The following is a 17,948-nucleotide window of genomic DNA, read 5'->3' as shown; positions in this document are numbered from 1 at the left end:
CTTCTCCATACTGTCCCCGAGCATCCTGGTGTCTGGCACCTACTGGCACCCGAGCCCTGCCCTCATGATGCTTGCATTTTGGGGACACAGGCATAAGAAGATGAGCCAGTCAGAACACCCGGTGCCTGAGAGCCAGGGGCAGAGAGCCGTGGACGGGGATCCACAGCCAGGAGGACGCAGCCCACCTCCCACCTGTCTGGTCTATTTGGCTTCTCTAACAGAAAGTCCAAGGCGGGTGATTTATGAGGAAACAGAACTCAGAGCCTTGTGTTCTGGAGGCCGGAGGTTAAGAGCAAGGTGCCAGCCTGTGAGGGCTTCCTTGCTGAGCTGTCCCGTGGTGGAGAAGAGCTGCTGAGAGGAGGAAGGGGCTGAACCCACCCTCCACAGTGGACACTCTCCTCGTTAATCCGTTCATGGGGGTGGAGTCCTGAGGACTGATCAGCTCCTAATGCTGCTGTCACAGCAATTAGATGTCAACATGAGTGTTGGAGGGGACATTCAAACCAGAGCATGGCCCCTCCTCTCCCCAGAGTGTGGCCTGAAGTGGCCGTGAGCTGCCCAGGAACCCAGGGGTAGGTCAGGACCAGCGCTCTGTCCAGCCTTTGCTGGATTTACATATTGTCCTCTCTAAGTGGCTGAACAGAGGTTGGCCTTTGTGTGAGGGTCAGGGGAAATTCCTGACCACAGTAGGTGGCCACTTCCTGGCCAGGATCTTCCAAGGGGTAAGATCAGGATTAGGCCCATGAGCAAGTGGTCCTCTGACTCACGCCTCCACCTCATTCACCACGCCTGGGAAGAAGGTGTCAGCAGCCCCATGGATCACTTGGAGAGTCCCTCAGCTCTAGCTCTTACCATGGGAACCAGGACTGCCCGAGGGAACTTTCTAGACTCCCCCAGACCAGAGCTGTCCAGTGGAACTTTGTAGACTCCAGCCTCGACCTCGCTGCACAATAGAACCTCCTGCAAGGAGGGAGAACCTGTCAGCCACTAGCCTCACATGACAGTCAAGCCCCTGGGATCTTGGAGTATGACTGGAGAGTGGAATTTGACATCCTGTTTCCTTTAAGCTTAAATGTGAACAGCAGGTGTGGCTGCCTCTGGCTTAGCTCTGAGATGCTGTGGGTCTCTGCCTGAGGGCAGGGCATCCTGCCAGCTCTTTGGGGGGGGCTGTGACCCCTGGATCCAGGCCCCAGGACTGAGTTCATGCCCAATCGTCATGGTCATGCTTAGCAGCAGCAGCAGAAATGCCAGTGTGGAGCCCTCACGAAGCCACCCCACTGATCCTTGGGCGACCAGGCACTGGGCAGTGGGTGGGGTGTGTTCTCCTAACTCCTTGCCCCCTGTCCAACAGCAGGAGATGGAGGTGGAGGCCGAGGTCATCCTCTGCTTACTGAGGGGGCTGTCCTGCTCAGGGACAGCTCACTTTCTCCTGGATCATGGTTCAGAGCTCAGAGGCATGCAGCCGAGTCTCCCAAGTGATTTATTAGGGGTATGGACATGGCCAGAGGTGACCAGGAGCTGCCCCTCCCATGTGGCTGGGAGACCTGGGGGACTGGGGCCTCTGAAGCTCCAGGTCCCTGCAGGAGGGTGGCTGGGGGTTGGACACCTTCTCTAGCTCCAGCTTCCCTTGGGGACCCCAAACAAAGGACATGAAATCTTCTTCTTTTGCAAAGGAGTTGTAGCTCAAAGTAGACACTGGCACCTAAACCAGAAGTTTGCAAGTGTCTTCACTGCATATTGTGGCCAGTTAGGGGGCCCTGGGGAGCATCCCACTTCCCACATGGTCCCTTTCTGCAGCCATGGCGATGCTCAGGAACTGGCATAACTGTTTGCGGCCCTTCAACTGCTCCAGGTCTAAGAAGCCGAGCTGCAGTCTGCAGGAAGACTGCGTTCTCTGGGCAGGTGGCAGGGATCCCACCAGCAATGACGAGCTCATCGGCAGCCAGCAGGCGGGTTCCATCATCCAGACCAGAGGGTCTGAGCCCGGGACTGGGCTGGCTGTCCCCTGGCCTCTGCCAGCTCTCGCCAGGACTCAGGCCAATGGCAAGGCAGGGGCAGACTGTGGGAAGCCCAAGTGGGACTCCTCCTGGCTGCGCCTCTGTGAGGCAGAAGCACCAATGGCACACAGTAGGGCTGGTCCCTGGGGACCACCAGAAAGAGAAAAGCACCTCTGCTGCCTCTGGGGACTTCATAACCAAGGGGGGGGGGTGCCCACACTCTGGGACAATCTGGAAAATCCCAAGAAGAACCCTAGGACTTGCCCCTGTGTTCACACACCCTCCTGGTTGTCTTCATTGGCCTGTTGGGCATTGGTGGGGTTTAGTTTGTTTGTTGAGGGCTTTTCCCACACTTTTCATGGGTGGTTGGGATCTGTTGTTACAGATTTGCACACGCACACAGCACACAATAGAACAGTACAATGTGGTCAGTATCACCCCCCAGCATTTCCCCCTCCCTCCCTGCGTCCCACCCTGTGGTCTCTCCCCTCCACTGATTTCCTTGGCTTTTCATGAGATCCGCCCCATCTTCCATTTCCTCCCCATGGTGGGTCTGGGCTAGTCTTCTGAGGACCCTCCACAATGATTTCCATAGTCATTGAACTAATTTACAGTCCCACCAACAGGGTAAAAGAATTCCTTTTCCTCCTCCTCCTCTTGCATTAATTCTTGCTTGTATTCTTGATGACGGTCATTCTGACTAGAGCGAGATGAAATCTCTGTGGCTCTGATTTGCACTTCCCTAATGGCTAATGATGTTGAAAAAATGTTCAACATCATCAGCAATTATTGGTCATTGGTATTTCTTTTTTTGAGAGTGTCTGTTTGATTTGTTTGCCCATTTATTAATTGGGTTCTTTGGGGGTTTGGGTGTAAAGTTTTTTGAGCTCTTTATATAATATGGATATTAGTTCTCTGTCAGAAGAGAGCTAACAAAGATTTTCTCCCATTCTGTGGGTTCTCCCTTCACATTCCCGTTTCCTTGGCTGGGCAGAAGATTTTTAATTTGATGCCATCCCGTCTATTAACTCTGGCCGTATTTCCTGAGCTGAGGGGTCCTATGAAGAAGCCGTTGCCTGTGCCTAAATGCTGGAATGTTGCTACATTTTCTTCCAGGAGTCGCATGGTTTCTGGTCTGATTCCCAGGTCTTTGATCCATTCTGAGTTGACTTTTGTGCAGAGTTAGAGACAAGGGTCTGTTCTCATTCTTCTCCATATGGACACTGTTGGGCATTTGTCGTACGGTCTTGGGGCCTCGTGCCAGGGAAGTAGAGAGCTCCGTGGCCCCACAAGGTCCTGGCAGTGATTTGAGGTTCCCCAGCAAGTGCTTGACCCAGGTCTGTCTGGTAGCTCCTATTGTCTCTGCAAATGGCCTGTTGGGGGCATTTGTGGGGTTTTGTTTGTTTGTTGAGGGGTTTTTGTTTGTCATTGGCCCTGGAGGGAATTATGGTCGGGGTTAGGCAGAGCCAGCCTGGGGGACAGACGGTGCCGCAGTTGTCTGTGTCCTCCTGTGGGGCTGTGAAGAAGGAAGAAGGAGCTCTTCTTCATGGGGTCGGTGCCAACCAGCCCCTGGAGTTGGGCACCTGCCCTCCTGGCCTCTGTACCTCAGTTTCCCTACAGGTTGAGAGGCTGCCGTGGAGCACTGAGGCTGCCCAGAGGAGAAAGAGGCCAAGAACGTTCCCTGGTGCTCAGCTGCCCCCTCCTCCATGGTCCACAGGTCAGCAGGAGCCTGGGGGCCTGCATGCTGGAGACCCACATAGCGGGCACCTGGCTGACTTGGAGCACAAGTCCTCAAGCTTTCTCGAGTCACTGAAGGTATGTCCCACCCCCGTGATGTCAGCCGAATGACAATGTGTCCCCTTAGGCCTCTCCTGTTTGGGGATAAGCTAGAACCAGCCTTTGTCCCCGAGCTGAGCAGAACTGTAGGATTTAGAAACAGGGAGGTCCTCTGTCACCTGCCATGCGCCCAGTGCCAGGGAATGGGGCTTGGCGGTGGGGGGAGACAGGCTGACCAGGGTGCCTGGCCTTCCCAGGCCAGGATGGGAGGGCAGTTGGGTGGTCTGGAGGCACAGGCCCTGCCCAGGCTTGGGAGCAGCAGGGTGATCCTCTGAGGACGAGTCCAGTCCTCAGCAGGGCGTGGCCTGCCCAGGAACCCTAAGGCCTGGGCTCTCATGCAGCTGAACCAGCAGAAGCAGGCGCGGGGACTGGCCCTTCTGCAGCAGCAGGCGGAACATGAAGTCTGGGAGACGCAGATGGCCCTGGACGAGCTGCTCTTCAAACACCAGCTCAAGGTCGGCGGCCACCCCTCCCTGGTCCCCTGTGCTGCCCCTGCACATCCCAGCCCAAGGCCCTTCTAAAGCAGATGCCGCTCTCTTGGTGCAGGGCCACGGGCTGAGTAGAGACACTGACTGGGAACCGGGGCCCTGCCTTTGCCCACCGTGCTGCAGAGGCAGGGGGGCTCAGCTGAGAACCACACACCTGGCCACTTGGGTCCTGGGCGCCTACACTGAGGGGACCGTGGTGGGACCACAGCTGGGTCACAGATGGCCATCCAGCCACCCACCTGTCCACGTTCCGGGATTGCTAGGCACCCAGGCCAAGGGCTCCCTGCTAGAGCCCAGAGTTCATGACCTGAGGTGTGTGCCGTGTGCAGACCCCCAGCAGGACTCTCAGGAGAAGGCAGGGACTCTGGCAGCCACCCACCTGAGACTCACGTCACCCCACCAGACAGGCAGCACTTGTAGCCCAGGCAGCTCAGCACCTGCCCTGTGAAGGGGAAGCTGGTCCTCAGGCCAGCGGGGCACTGACCCAGCCCCTGGCCATGACCTGGCTGGATGTGACAGCCTTCCAGGAAGCAGCTCATTCTGGGCTGTCAGTGTCCAGGGACTGTTAGTGGGAGGCACGCTCAGTACTTTTGGGGGGTGTTCCAGGAAGAGTAGCAGAACCAGAGGTGTGTGCACGTGGGTGTGAGTTTGCACAGGCACCTGGCCCTGTTCCCTCTGCCCCTTCTCCTTCCGGTCCCCTCGTCACACCTCCTCCTCCCTCCTCTGCACTCCGGCATCACAGTCACGGGGTTCAGGGCCAGTTCCCTCCTGGTCCCCAGAGCCTGGTGCCACGCCTCAGACCCACCCCTTTGGCTGTGGCCGCCCCCCAGCCCTGGTTTTGCTCTGCATCTGCTGGGCATGCCACTCCTCCACCCCTATGGGGACAGGAGAAGGCTGGACCTCCACTGGAGGATGGACAAGCAGGCCGTGAGGTCATGGACATTCGAGGTCATGGTTCTGGGGCCTGACCTGGCCACTGCACCCCCTCCGTGTCCTCACAGGGGCTGATGGAGAAAGACTCAGCCCAGCCCAGGCCAGGGACAGCTTCGAAGCTGGAGCAGCTGCAGATCTCTGGGGACTCAGAGCCACAGACATTATCTGGCCCAGCCTCGCCCTCAACCAGGTGAGGCTGAGGCTCGGACAGTGCCCCTCCCAACCTGTGGGAGGGGCAGGGCACCCACTGCAGGTCTGGTGCTGATGACTCTCATCTCTGCTGGGTTTCCTCACCTGACAGAGCACCCTCAACCCTGGGTGGAGAGGCCGCCCTGGGCCCCCAGGTGCCTGAGGAAGGACAAGCCAGTGGGGCAGGCCAGGAAGCTTCTGCAGGTGAGTGTCCTGCATGACCTGCGCAGGTGCCCAGGTGGCATGGCAAAGCCTGGGGAGAGCTCTTAGCTCTGCTGAGCTGGCCGTGGCCACTGTGAGCGCACCTGGCCCAACACAGGTGCTCCTTCTGGGGCTTGGCTCCTCTGCCCTTTCTGGTTTCCTCCTGTGGCCATGAAGTATCCTCCTGGTTCTGCTCTGGGCGAGACTTGGGCTGTGGCCAGGGGCATGGTCTGTGTGGGAGCTGTCCCATGTGCGCCCTGCTGCAGTTGGCCCCTGCCAGTCAAGTCACTTGGTTAGGGGTGGGGTTCAAATCCACTCCCCCATGGGCTTCCTACCTGGATTCCTGAGGGTCACTGAGAGGTGTCCTCGGATATCCAGCTGCGACCGGGTCTGTCCAGTTCTCCTGGCAGTTCTAGTGGTTTAGCACATAAACACTCAGGGTTGTTGGTGTCCTGGATGAGTTGATCCCCTCCCCACAGGAAACCCCTCCTCATCCCCAAGGCCTCTGCCCCGAAGCCTGCAGCGACATGAGGGGCCCTGGGCTTCAGCTAGGCCTGGGTCCTCCTTCCCACCCCCACGGCTTTGCGAGTGCTTCCTGCCTTCTGTAAACCCGGCCCTGCTTCCTCTGCCCACCTCCTTAGCTCTGGTTCCCATCCTGCTGCTTGTCTTGCGCGGGCTGTCTGTCCTTCACTTTCTTCTCTAGTTTTTCTGCCTCCTTTTGCATTAAACAGTGTTTTCAGAATCATTCCATCTCGTCTCTCTTGTTGGCTTGTGAGCTGTAGCTCCCTGCTGCTTGAGTGCTGTTTGGGGAACACCGGACGCCTGCTCTGCCTGTTCCTCCACCTCGCCACAGCCAGGGCTTTCACTGCGCTTCAGGCTGGGAGTGGCCAGCATTTCATCCACCTACGTCGCCGACTCCACAGCGCATTGCTGTTATCTCATTTAAAGTCGATGACCCTGTTGTGGGTTTTGAATTGCAGTTGTCCTATTGGTCTCTGGTGTCCCCATTCCTTGGCGTGGGTCTGGATCTCTACCCGCTGTTACTTTCCTTCTGCCTGAAAGGAAACCATTTCTGGCAGTGAGGTCGACAGGGACAACGTGTGAAACTTTTGTTATGGCTGGGGATTTTCTCAGTACTTTGAAGACATTGCCTGGGGCTGGAAGTGCAGCTCACTGGTGGAGCACTGGGCAGCCTCGGCTTCCTCCACAGCACTGGGGGGCAGGACGTGGCCTATTGTCCTGGGCGCCTTTGCTGGTCTGAAGGTGACTACTTCTGCTTTTTCCTCTGCCACTCCGTCTGTTGCGGTCTTGAGCACTGGGAGGCGATGTGCTTTGTGGGGTTCTCCTCAGGTTTCTTGTGCCAGGTGTGTGTTGAGACTCTTGGACCCAGGTGAAAACCTGCAGTTCTGCTTTTCAAATGCTTCTCCTGCTCCCTGCACTCCTCTCCCTATGGCCTGCGTCCTTGGTGTCCATCTGCCTGGAACCCACCGAGGGCTCTGACCACAGCTATCGTTTCTGTCTCTAAAAGCCTCCTTGAGGGACCGGGGCTGGGGCTCAGTGGTGGAGCGCCTGCCTCGCACATCTGGGGCCCTGGGTTCCATCCTCAGCACCACACAGAAATAAACAATTAAAAAACAGAGGTTCTGTGTCCATCTACAACTGCAAAAAACATTTTAAAAAAGAAAAAGCTTCCTTTGAAACTTTTCTTTTTTCATGTCCTCCTTGATTCCACTTAACTTTTTTTAAATGTTTTTTTTTAGATAGACCTTTATTTATTCATATGTGGTGCTGAGAATCGAACCCCGTGCCTCACACATGCCAGGCAAGGTCGCCACCGCTGAGCCCCAGCCCCAGCCCTCCACTTAACTTTTTAGACATATGCACTGTGTCTACTCTCTGCCAGCCCAACACTGGCAAGCCCGGGCCAGGTTTGGCTGTGCCCCTGCTGCATTGCTTACTGCTGGACACCACGCATGCTTCCTTGTCGGGTCTCGGTGTTCTGTGTTCCTCGCATTTTCAGAAGCTTTGCTCTGGAATGCAGTGGTCTGAACTACTCTGAGCCTCTCAGGCCTTGCGTTCGTAATTAATGAGGCCGACCCGGATCCGTGCTCAGCCTGGGGCTAGTTATTCCTACAACCAAGGCCAGAAAGTTCTGTCTGCCCAGTGAGCCAGGTGTCACCAGCTCCTCGCCTGACTGGTCTCAGTCTCCTGGTCCTTCTGAATGCCTTGGCCTGTGGTTGCTGCTTTTATTTTTATTTCATTTTTGGTGCTGGGGACCCAATTCAGGCCTTGCACAGGCTAGGCAAGCGCTCCACACTAGCTGCGCCTCAGCCTGCTGCTTCTTTACCCCCGAGGTTTTCCCCTCGCAGTCTGTCCCACCAACTGGTCTCTCCAGGGTCAGCTCCACCCCTCTGCTCAGGTGTCCCGCTGGCTGGGTCCCTCCCTGCGGCTTGGAAACTCCCAGGGCTGGTGAGGATGGAGGTCTTGTCACTTTTCTACCAGTGGTCACTGAGCTCCGCTGGCATGGAGAACCATCCTCTCTCGTGTGTGAACAAGCATAGCATGAGACTTTTTTCGTTGTTTCAGATGGAATGGTAAATCCAAAACCTAATCCCATGTCTCCTGGTGGGAAGCAAGAGTCCCTAATGATCTTTTCAAAGTAGAGGGAGGGTCCTTTCTCTGCCATTCCCAGCACAGCAGGGTGGCCAGCACAGGTCAGCAGCCAGGCAGCTCCTGAAGCCAGGAATCTGGACTCTGCTGGGGCTGGACCTGGGAGCCATCCCCCTCTGGCCTCAGTGTCCCCTTCTGTGGAAGCAAGGCGCCTGGGCTGTCATCTCTCTGCTCTTCAACTTTTAATCTGATCTTTCCCTCAATTGGGGGGTCAAACCCCAGAACTTCACATCAGGAAAAAGCTGGCCACGGCTCCCTTCTGTGGCCCTACAAGATGCTGCTGAAGTTGCAAGTTGGGGGTGGGTGGGCCACCAAACTGCCCAGTCTACCTTTGGGAGGCCCTCCTGTAGGAAGGCCCTGGACAGGGCACTGACCCAGCCACTGCCTGCTCTCTCTCTCAGAGGTGGGGAAGCCCGACCCAGCCCCCTCCCAGCTGCCTTTGACCAGGCTTTGCCCTCCGGACAGCCCTACCCACCAGGTACAGGGAGAGTGGGGGTGAGGGGCACGGGCAGGGAACATCAGTGCACTGGGGTCTACACTGGGCCCTGCTGGTCGGTTCACCCTGCCATCACATCACCCACCCTTCTAGCTGACAGCCTCCCCAGCCGGGCCCTCCACCCTGGGTGACAGGTGGGGACAGGCCTTGCAACAGGGTGCTTCCCCACCCAGCTTGCACATTTCAGGGCAGGTGGCTGTGCTTTCTGGAACCTTCTAGAGCACAAACAAATGCACCTGCACTGCCTGGATCAGGGCCAGGCACGTGGCCACGATGATGACCCCACCTGCCCTCAGAGAGCTCACAGTGGGGAGGGGCACCTCTCAGGGTTGAGGGGCATGGCAAGGCGGCAGCCAGTCCCGGAGGGCTTCCTGGAGGCGGTGGCCTCCTCCCCAGGGATAGGCACCGCTCCTGGAGACCAGTCCCAGGACTGGCGTAGATGCTTGGCGATGACGTGGCTGCGTCGATCTGCCTCGCCCCAGGGGAACGCTTCGAGGCCCGGAAGTGCCCATGCCGCAGCTTCCAGACCATTCTGCCTCTTCACCGCCGGGATGCTGGAGCAGAGCCTGCAGGAGGAGAAGCTGTGCCCACTGCACCAGGCCGAGTTGCAGCGCCTACGCGAGATGGCCCTTGAGGAGAAGGAGCGCGCCCAGCTGGCTTGCATGAAGCACGAGTTAGGGTGAGCGCCTGCTTGGCTGGCCCAGCCCCGAAACCCCGCCGCGGATACCCTGCCCTCCTCGTGGCCTGTGGTTCTCCTGGTGCGCCCAGAAGCTCCCGCCCTCGGGTTGACCCCGCCTTCCCGGTGGCCCCGCCCTCATCGTGGCCCCTCCCCTCCTGGTCCAGCGGGCAGTAGGGGAACACTGCGCAGGTGTTAGGTAAGGCAGTAAAGCACCCAGACAAGAGAGAATACCCCTCGCAGCCCGCCTAGGTGACTGCCTGTGCCTGTTTTCAAGTGACCCTTGTCTGGTGTTGCTGAGGGAAACGCGTGGCCACAGAAACACTGGACTTAAGCTGCACATACAGATTGTGAGCGGAGTTTTCATCTGAGATGCCAAATCACCATGTGACTCTTCAACACGCAGGGGGACTGCTTCCAGAGCTGTCTCTCCCTTGGCCGGAGCAGTTGCCGGGCCTTCCAGTTAGTCCTCTTCTCCCTCCTAAGGAACATCCCGGAGATGATGTCCTTAAGGAGCATTCTTACAAGTGGCACAGCCTTGTGCCAAAAGTGGTGGCTCACGCCTGTAATCCCAGCAGCTCAGGATTAGGGAGGCGGAGGCAGGAGGATCACAAGTTCAAAGCCAGCCTCGGCAAAAGAGAGGCTCTAAGCAACTCAGTGAGACCCTGTCTCTAAATAAAATACCAAAAAAGGGGGGAGGGGGAAGGGGCTGGGGATGTTGTTCAGTGGCCGTACCTGAGTTCAATGCCCTGTGCCCTTCCTCAAAAAAGAAGTGGCGCAGCCTCCTCAGCAAGCATGTATTCAGAAGCCTCTTGACATTGCCCCCGGTGGAGGCCTGCCTCCCTTTGCCGAGAAGTACCAGCCTGTGCTGGGTCCCTAGGTGGGAGGTGCTGCCATTGGCCAGCCTCTGTATCTTAGACCCCAAAGAGGTAGTGAGGGGTGGGAAAAGTGACAGCCTGGACTACCCCAGACCCTCACACCTGCCGTGCTTAACTACTTGTCCCAGCATCTGGTCTGTAGAAGGGCATACGGGTGCACTTGGCTACCCTGGGCTGGCCCCGTCTGTGGCTTTCGATGTCCACTGGCACAGATCCTCCAGATTGGCGCACTCTTCTCTCAGGTGTCTGGCTTTGAGAAAGTGGCCCCAGGCAGTGCAAAAAACCCTGTTGGAGAGGCCGCAGCGAGCCTTCAGCAGGTGTGAGAAAGAGCAGGTATGGCCCGGACAGGGTAACACGGAGGTGTCCTGCCCCTCGGGGCTGGGGACGGGACCACCCAACACCACCGCTGGGGGGCAACAAGGCTGAAATGGAGCAGGCCCCTATGCTGGCTCCAGGCCAGCCTCAGCCTCCTGCTGGTGTGGCCTTGGGCAAGTGGCCCTGCATCTCAAGGCCTCAGTTTCCCACCTGAACAGTAGCGTCTCTTTCCTGGAGCTTGGGAAGGTTTAATAAAGGGGCAGAGGTGGGGCAGCGCCCAGAACCCAGGAAGAGGGAGGCTGAGGCCTCTGCTTCCCTCCTGCCTCTGGCTGGTGCCACCTTGGCCAAACTTGCAGCCAAGAAGCTGAGCAGGAAGGGTTGGCAAGGGGCATATGAGGGGAATGCAAGGCTGGCAGTGTGAGGTCAGGGTGCCCCAGGTGCCCCTGGCCAATTCTGCCCCCTCCCTCCATGTGGGAGCTGCTGTGGGCTGGGATGCCTGTCTGACCTGTCCTCTTTGGCTGGTGCAGAGGGAAATCCAGCACTTGAGGGCCTTTCACCTGTCCATGCACCAAGGCAGGAAGCAGCTCGCACAGCATCAGAAGGCCGTCCTCACAGCGCAGAGCTCTGCCACCTGCCCTCGTCAGGAGCTGTGGTCACAGACCCAGCTGCCACAGGTGGGTGCTCTCATCTGGGTGCAGGATGCTCGTCCCCTGGCTGTTTTGTGAGAGTGTGCAAGTCCCTTGTAAAAATGCTTGTCACCTCAGGTAGAAAGGGACTCCAGGGGTGAGTGTAGGAGGGACCTGCTAGGCATGCCCCCCTGAGAAGGTTTCCTGGCAGAGGTGCCCTGGCTGTCCACCTGACTTCCAGTGGTCGTGGCTGGTACTCCAGGCCAAGGGCATGGAGAAAGGCCCCGGCAGAGGCAGGGAGCCAACAGGAAGGAGAGGAGGACGGGCCGAGGTGGAGGTGCCCCGGGCTTTCCTCAGCAGGGGCAGAGAACTAGAGTAGGCAGAGTAGGGGACCTCTATGGTCCAAGGAAGGAGAATATGGCCTGGGGCTCCTCAGGGAGGCCAGCCCCTGGGCACCTAGCAGCCACTGTGTCCTGGGGTGGAGGACTCCAGCTTCCCCTCCCCACTAGCTGACAGATTGGAATAGGCTGTGGCAAGGGGCAGGGGCTGCCCCTGATTGAGCTAAGTGCTGTCCCCACCTGAGCATCTCCTCTCTACATTGGGGTGACTGAGGTCCTAAGGGTGGGGACCAGGACTGAATGAATTAGGCTTTCTGAAGCATCTGCCCCAGGCCGGCCTGCAGGACCATGGGCAGCCTGATTCCAGGATTCACTGGAGGTGCCTCTGGCCAGCCTGGGGCAAGGGCACCCACTCTGAGGCTCCTTTCTGCACCTGTCAGGGGGCTCCACAGTGCTGTGTGCTGTCCTGCTGTGGCTGCTGCTCCATGTGCCTATCTCCTGCTCTCCCAGGAGGACATGGGTGGCCTCATGAGGCTCACTCTGCTCTTTCCTAGAATTCCAGCCCTGAAGTCCAGGCCACCGTAGAGAAGGGCTCTGAGCCTACGCAACGACTGGAGGGAGACCTCTGCCCGCTGACAGCACCCAGGCCTCACAGACCCACCAGCCAATGTCCCCAGAGAAACCCTGAATGCTCAAAAGTCTCACAGTGAGTTGGTCCCAGGAGGCCCTGGCCCTGACACTTGCCATTAAAAGCCCGTGTGTTTGCTTGCTGCCACTGGGCCTACCTCACTCAGCCCCCCAGGGTGGGTGAGGGGCATCGAGGGCACCAGGGAGCCTGCTCCTGCCGGCTGCCCAGAGCTGCCCTGGCTCCAGGGGAGGAGCAGCAGCAGCCATGCTTTCCTGGCTCTGGCTGGCCGTGGGGCCTTCCAGGGCTGCCGTGGGGTATGGGGGGACAGAGAAGGTGGATGGCTTACTGGGGCAGTAGATAGCACCGTGAGGCAGCCTGGGCCTCTGGACACCCTCCTAGGGCTGCTGTGCTCTGTGGCCAGTGGTGGCCAGGCCCTCTCTGAGCATGGCCACACGGCCACTTGGTTTGCAGCGGGAGACCAGGAGTTCTGCCTGTGCTGAGTCTTGGTGGGGTCTGATGACCAGTGCTTCCCGACCTAGGGCTGGCCATGGGCATAGCACTGATTTTTCCATCATGAGCTTCCTGGCTTTTCCATGCTAGAAATGCCCCGCCTCCTTCCCAGGTTAAAGTGCCCCTGGACTGGGGGAGGCCCTCTCCCCTGCACTTCTGCCCCCAGGGCCAGTGACCCTAGACTCTAGTGGCAAAACCCACCTTCCAAGCAACAACCTTGTGAGTGGGGTAGACATGGAGGGAGACCCTCTCTCCAGGAGGGGCTACTCCCAGGGGCAGCCTCCTCAGGGACGCCCTTGGCCACTCCCCAGTAGCTATCTCCAGCCTGGGGACCTCCCCCAGCTTAGGAAGCCATTGCTCACCCAGTCGTCAGGTCCAGGGGCTTCCTTCTAGGACAGTTTGCAGCAGGAACCGCCGGGTAATCCCAGTGCTATCAGTCACAAGTCCTGGGAATCTGCAGATGCGACCAGGCGGACTCCACCGCTTGGCCCCCGGGGTCTGGTGGGCTGGAGGAGGGCTGCCAGCACCCACATGGCTGGACCCTGAGGCCAGGCTGAGCCCATCCTTTGGTCTTCCCTCAGCCCAGCAGCAAAGCTAGTTGCTGTTTGAGAGTCAGACAGAGGGGAAGGAGCTCAGGTAAAGCCCAGCCCAGAGCAGGTGGTGGTGCCCGGAGACAGGCATGCTGGGTTCCCGTGTCTGACTGTGAGTGTTGGGAGTTGGGTGCATCCGTGAGCAAGTGTCTGACCCTGTGTCCCTGAGGAGCGAGAGAGAGACAAGGACAGGGGATGAGGGGTTACAGGTCCTGTCCTGAGAGCCCGGCTGGCGCTGGAAGGGTTTTGGGGGAGGTGCTTCTGGAAGGGCCTGTTTCCATTCCATCCAGGTCAGCTTCCATGCCTGCCCTGAGGGACAGGTGGACAGGGACCCTAGAGGCCCCACTCCCTGGGCAGCCAGCATCAAGCATCTCTGGCTGATCACCACCCTCCACAAACCCATCTGGTCCTGCCCTCCTCCTGCCCAAGTGTGAATCTGGGAGGGACACTCTCAGGGCCACCTTGGATGGGGGCTGTGAGCTGTGCAGGTTCCTGTGGGGTCAAGGGCAGCAGATGTATTGCCAGGGGCACTGAGAGAGCAGCAGAATGTTCCAGAGCAGGCTTACCTCCTTGTTCTTAACCAGAAGGATTCTGGAGACCTGGCATCCCTCCCTTCCTGCTGCCTGAGGCTGTGCCAGGTCAGGCTCTTGCTGCCCTGTCAGTGTGGCTTAGGCAGGTAGTATGGGTGCCCAGTGCCTGGCAGCAGGCATGGATGTACTCTGTGCCTCCCAGGATCCAGACAGAGCCCCCTGTGCACCCACAAGTGCTGATCCATAGGCAGGTGGTTGGTTTCCATGCAGAAAGCTTGATGGACCTTCTGCTGGGGAGGAAGACAGACATTTTCCCAGCCACATCCCAGCAGAAGCCCCCCCACTGCAGAAGCCCCATCTGTGGGCAAGAGGCTCTGCTTGGAAAGCTTCTGCGTAGGGAGGCACCAGCCCCTGCCTTCCACATAGCCGCTGGCCATAGCTGCTCCTAGATGTGGCAGGAGGTTGTTCCTGGGACAGGGACTTGCTGTGGTGTGGGTGGGTATGGTGGGTGGGAGCAGCCAGGGTGGGCAGTCACCTCTGTCCTCTGTTGTCTTTCAGGCCTCCCTCTGTGCAGCTGGAGGAGGCACCCCCTGAGACAGCTTCCCATGATGATGGTCACCTGCAGCCTCCAAGGTCTGCATGGGGAGAGGCCACACCTGAAGCCAGCCACCCAGTGGTGGAGAGTGGCAGCCAAATGGACCAAGGTAGCTGGGCATGGCAGCAGCAGTGGCCAGCTGAGGACAAATAGTCATGGGCTCACTGGGCTCCACATATCTTGGGAGCTGCATTAGCTTGGGGTCAGACAGACCTACATTCTGCCCACCAGGCTGGGTGTGTGGCTAGCAGAGTGCATTGTGGGCTTGCCTGCAGGAGGCCACCCCATGCTACACTTCAACACAGGGCGCTGGGTGCCAGCAGAGGGATGCCCAAACAGGCTCTCCTGCTTGCAGAGGGCTTCTGACAGGAGCAGCTGCTCAGAGCTCCTAGGCTTGCCCCCAGTGAGGCCTGAGACTTGCCAGGCAGGGCCAGGTACAGTGACCAGCCAGGGGCAGCAGCAATGTCCAGCTTCAGGCGAGGGTAGAGAGAGGGCCAAGCCTGGCAGGAGCCATCTTTCCTGCTCAGAACTGAGCCTCCAGGCAGGAACACGGCAGGGTAGGGGTTGGTCTGTTTGCTGTTGGTTCCTCCAGAAGAAGTTCCTCTGTCCCAATGCACCAGTCCTGAGGGCAGCTGGCATGGCCACCTAGCCTGTGCCCCATCTGTACTTACCACATCCTTCCCCTCCTGGGCCTCAGCCTCCCGCTCTGGACAGTGATGGGGTGGGATGGGGAGCTGCCATGACAGAGTTCCACAGCTGGGTGGCTTGAACAATAGGGCTGTTTTCTGGAGGCCAGAGGTCCGAAGTCTGCGCTGCTTCCAGAAGCTCCCGGGGAGGGTCCTTCCTGCCTCTTCCAGCCCCTGCTGGCTCCAGATGTCCCTGGGTTTGCAGCCGAGTCGCTCCAGCCTCTGCCTCCGACTTCCCGTGGCCTTTCTCCTGGGTCTCTTTTCTCCCATGTCGTTTTTTGCTCCTCAGTGTCTATCTCCTCTCTTTTCTCTCTTTTAAGAGTATCAGTCATTGGATTTAGGGCCACCCTAACTCCTGCACCATCTCATCTAGGGATCCTTGATTGTATCTGCAAAGACCTTATTTTCAAATAACTTCCCATTCCTAAGTTCTGTAGGTTAAGACTCGGACACATCTTTCGACACAATCCTGCCTTCTGCACGTGGCCTCCGAGGGCCCTTTCTGCCTTAGGCAAGGCCTGTGAAAGGGATGGTCTCTCCCCTCACTCCAAATGGCAAGCGTGGAGCCCCCAACCCTCCTTGCTGGCTCTGGCTCTCCAGTTTCTCACATTCCTCCAGCTAGAGTGCTGGTCTCAAAGCAGTGACACAAGTTTAGACAAACCCTAGAAAGCAAATGGACATGGGCGTGTGGGTGGTGCATTGCAGAGGGGCATGGGGCCCAGCTCACGGGAATCCTCAGGCCCAGCGTGGCCTCTGGGCAATGTCTTGGAACCCCAGGGTGCCCTGGCACACAGTCTGGAGGGGTGCTGGTGAAGCCGGTGCCTCTGGGACATTGGAATCTAGGGGCAGAGGGATCAGAAGAGGTTTGGGAAGAGGAGAGGGGAGTCAGTTTTGTGATTGGGGGAGACGAAGGTGCAAGGGAAAACCTTTAGGAGCAGCTGTGACGTCCCTGGAGGTGGCGGCTAGTGCACAGAGCTCTGGGCTCCACAGAGGGACAAGCAGACAGGCAGCTGTGTCAAGCTTTCCCCAGCAGCTGGCTCTGCTCGTCTCCAGGTCTGGGGCTCCCTGCAGGCCATCCAAGGTCTGTGACTCTCAGGACTGTGTCTTCAGAGCCTGGGGAGCAGCCTCGTGTCCCTGTGCTGAACATTCTGAGCTTCGGACAGCTGCCAGGCCCAGACTTTCCCGTATGAAATCCCAGGAAGCCTCTTCCCTCTTTCCCCAGCCCTGCCTGCTTGGGGCCCCCATCCTGCCAGCCTGCAGCATGATTTTGGTTGGGATGCTGGATGCCCACGTGCCCTTGCCCCTGTGGTGCCAATGGGCCTCTTGGCTCTCCCAGTCTTCGGCAGCTGCTCTCCCGGTGACCTGCATCCCTGGCATCTCTGTCCTGTCCTGTAGATGCAGGCCGCAGAGGTGGAGGGGAGCACCCCCAGAGCTCAGCCCAGGCCACAGGAAGTAAAAGAGCCACCTGCAGGTAAGCCCCCTAGATAGAGTCTGTGGGCCCCCCCAGTGTGGATCCTGCCAGCAGCTTCCCTGCGTCCAGCAGATCCCGTCCCAGGCTGGCCCAGCAGCCAGGGAAGCCAGAGAGGCCCTCAAGGAAAGCCAGAGAGGAAGGGCCTGCTCTCAGATCCTTTCACAGCTGGAAGCCTGCTGCTCTGTGTCCTAAGGGAGGTGATGTGGCTCTCTGGGGCATTCAAAGTCATGACTGGCTCTGAGTGTCTTGTCACAACCTGGCTTATCTGGAACCATCTTTAAGGGTTTGGAAATCAGCCTCACCAGAAGCATCTCTGTTGCCTGACATGAGGGTTTTGCACGTGTCACATTCTTAGCTTTCTGGCCCAGGGCAGGAGGAGACCTGCTCTCAGCTCTTGCAGGGTGTCCTGGTGGAGTGTTCAGTGGCCCAGCTGGCCTCGGTGCCTGGGGTGGAACCCCGGAGCTGCCCACTGCTGGGGTACAGCCTTGCCCAGAAGCCCCCTCAACGTCCACCCTCAGGATCAGGAAGGACACTATTTTCCCTGGCAAGTCCGCTGGACTGAGGGAGGCTCCCTGCATCCAGGGTTCAGGAGACAAACCTCAGGACGGATCAAGTGGGATGGGAAGAGGTTAGACCAGCTGGACACCAGGTTGCCTCCGAGAAGTGTGCCTCTGGCAAAGCTGGAGGCATGGCAGGCATCCAGGGCATTCCATGGCCTGCCCTACTCTGCCAGCGCCAGGCCCAGGCCAGCTACCATCCAGGTTCCTGTAACTGGCTTCAACATGTTTGGCCTAAAGCCTCCGTCCAGGGGCATCACTGCCCTCTGCCCCCACACACGTCAGCCAGGTGTCCACACTCCCCTCAGGGACCATGTTGCCTCTTGAGGTGAGCATGCCTGTCGTACCCACCTTGCAGAGAAGAAGACTGAGGCTCAGGGACCGGAGTTACTGGCCTGTGATCTGGAGCTTGTCGGTGGGTGGCCTGGGACTCGCCTTGGGGCTGCCTGACGGCCTCTGCTGCTCGCTGGCCAGAAGACAGTCTGCAGGGTCTCCCTGGCTGACACCTGTCACGGTCGTTGGGAAGCCGGGGTCCTCCCTGCAGGGTCCCCATTGTCTTGGCCTTCACCAAGGGCCATGGACAAGAGCTTCGGCCCAGGTGGAACTCAGGTCTAGGGAGATGATGATCGACCCAGAGAGGCTCTGCCGTGACTGCTCTGTCCCCACTTGGCGGCCTTCCAGCTCTGCTACGGATGACCTGCCATATCCAAAGCCCACCCCTGCCTGGCCTTCTGTGTC

The 17,948-nt window shown here is 58.7% G+C and overlaps 1 protein-coding gene across 1 annotated transcript in view; it reads left to right on the top strand.

The window, feature by feature from the left end:
• Positions 1-17,948, top strand: part of Ccdc187 (coiled-coil domain containing 187) — a 40,811-nt gene that overhangs the window by 18,716 nt on the left and 4,147 nt on the right. Inside the window, exons 11-23 of the mRNA XM_077797369.1 lie at positions 3,715-3,812; positions 4,175-4,288; positions 5,323-5,444; positions 5,556-5,647; positions 8,716-8,791; positions 9,361-9,489; positions 10,607-10,697; positions 11,207-11,353; positions 12,198-12,349; positions 14,460-14,605; positions 16,293-16,366; positions 16,578-16,653; positions 17,569-17,625. Of these exons, the coding sequence (XP_077653495.1) occupies positions 3,715-3,812; positions 4,175-4,288; positions 5,323-5,444; positions 5,556-5,647; positions 8,716-8,791; positions 9,361-9,489; positions 10,607-10,697; positions 11,207-11,353; positions 12,198-12,349; positions 14,460-14,605; positions 16,293-16,366; positions 16,578-16,653; positions 17,569-17,625 (1,374 nt within the window). The remainder of the gene's footprint in view (positions 1-3,714; positions 3,813-4,174; positions 4,289-5,322; positions 5,445-5,555; positions 5,648-8,715; positions 8,792-9,360; positions 9,490-10,606; positions 10,698-11,206; positions 11,354-12,197; positions 12,350-14,459; positions 14,606-16,292; positions 16,367-16,577; positions 16,654-17,568; positions 17,626-17,948) is intronic.

The sequence above is a fragment of the Urocitellus parryii genome, chromosome 4 (assembly GCF_045843805.1).
Source record: "Urocitellus parryii isolate mUroPar1 chromosome 4, mUroPar1.hap1, whole genome shotgun sequence".
Taxonomy (NCBI): Eukaryota; Metazoa; Chordata; class Mammalia; order Rodentia; family Sciuridae; genus Urocitellus; species Urocitellus parryii.
Note: the sequence above shows the minus strand (reverse complement) of the source record. Positions and strands in the feature narration are given on the sequence as shown.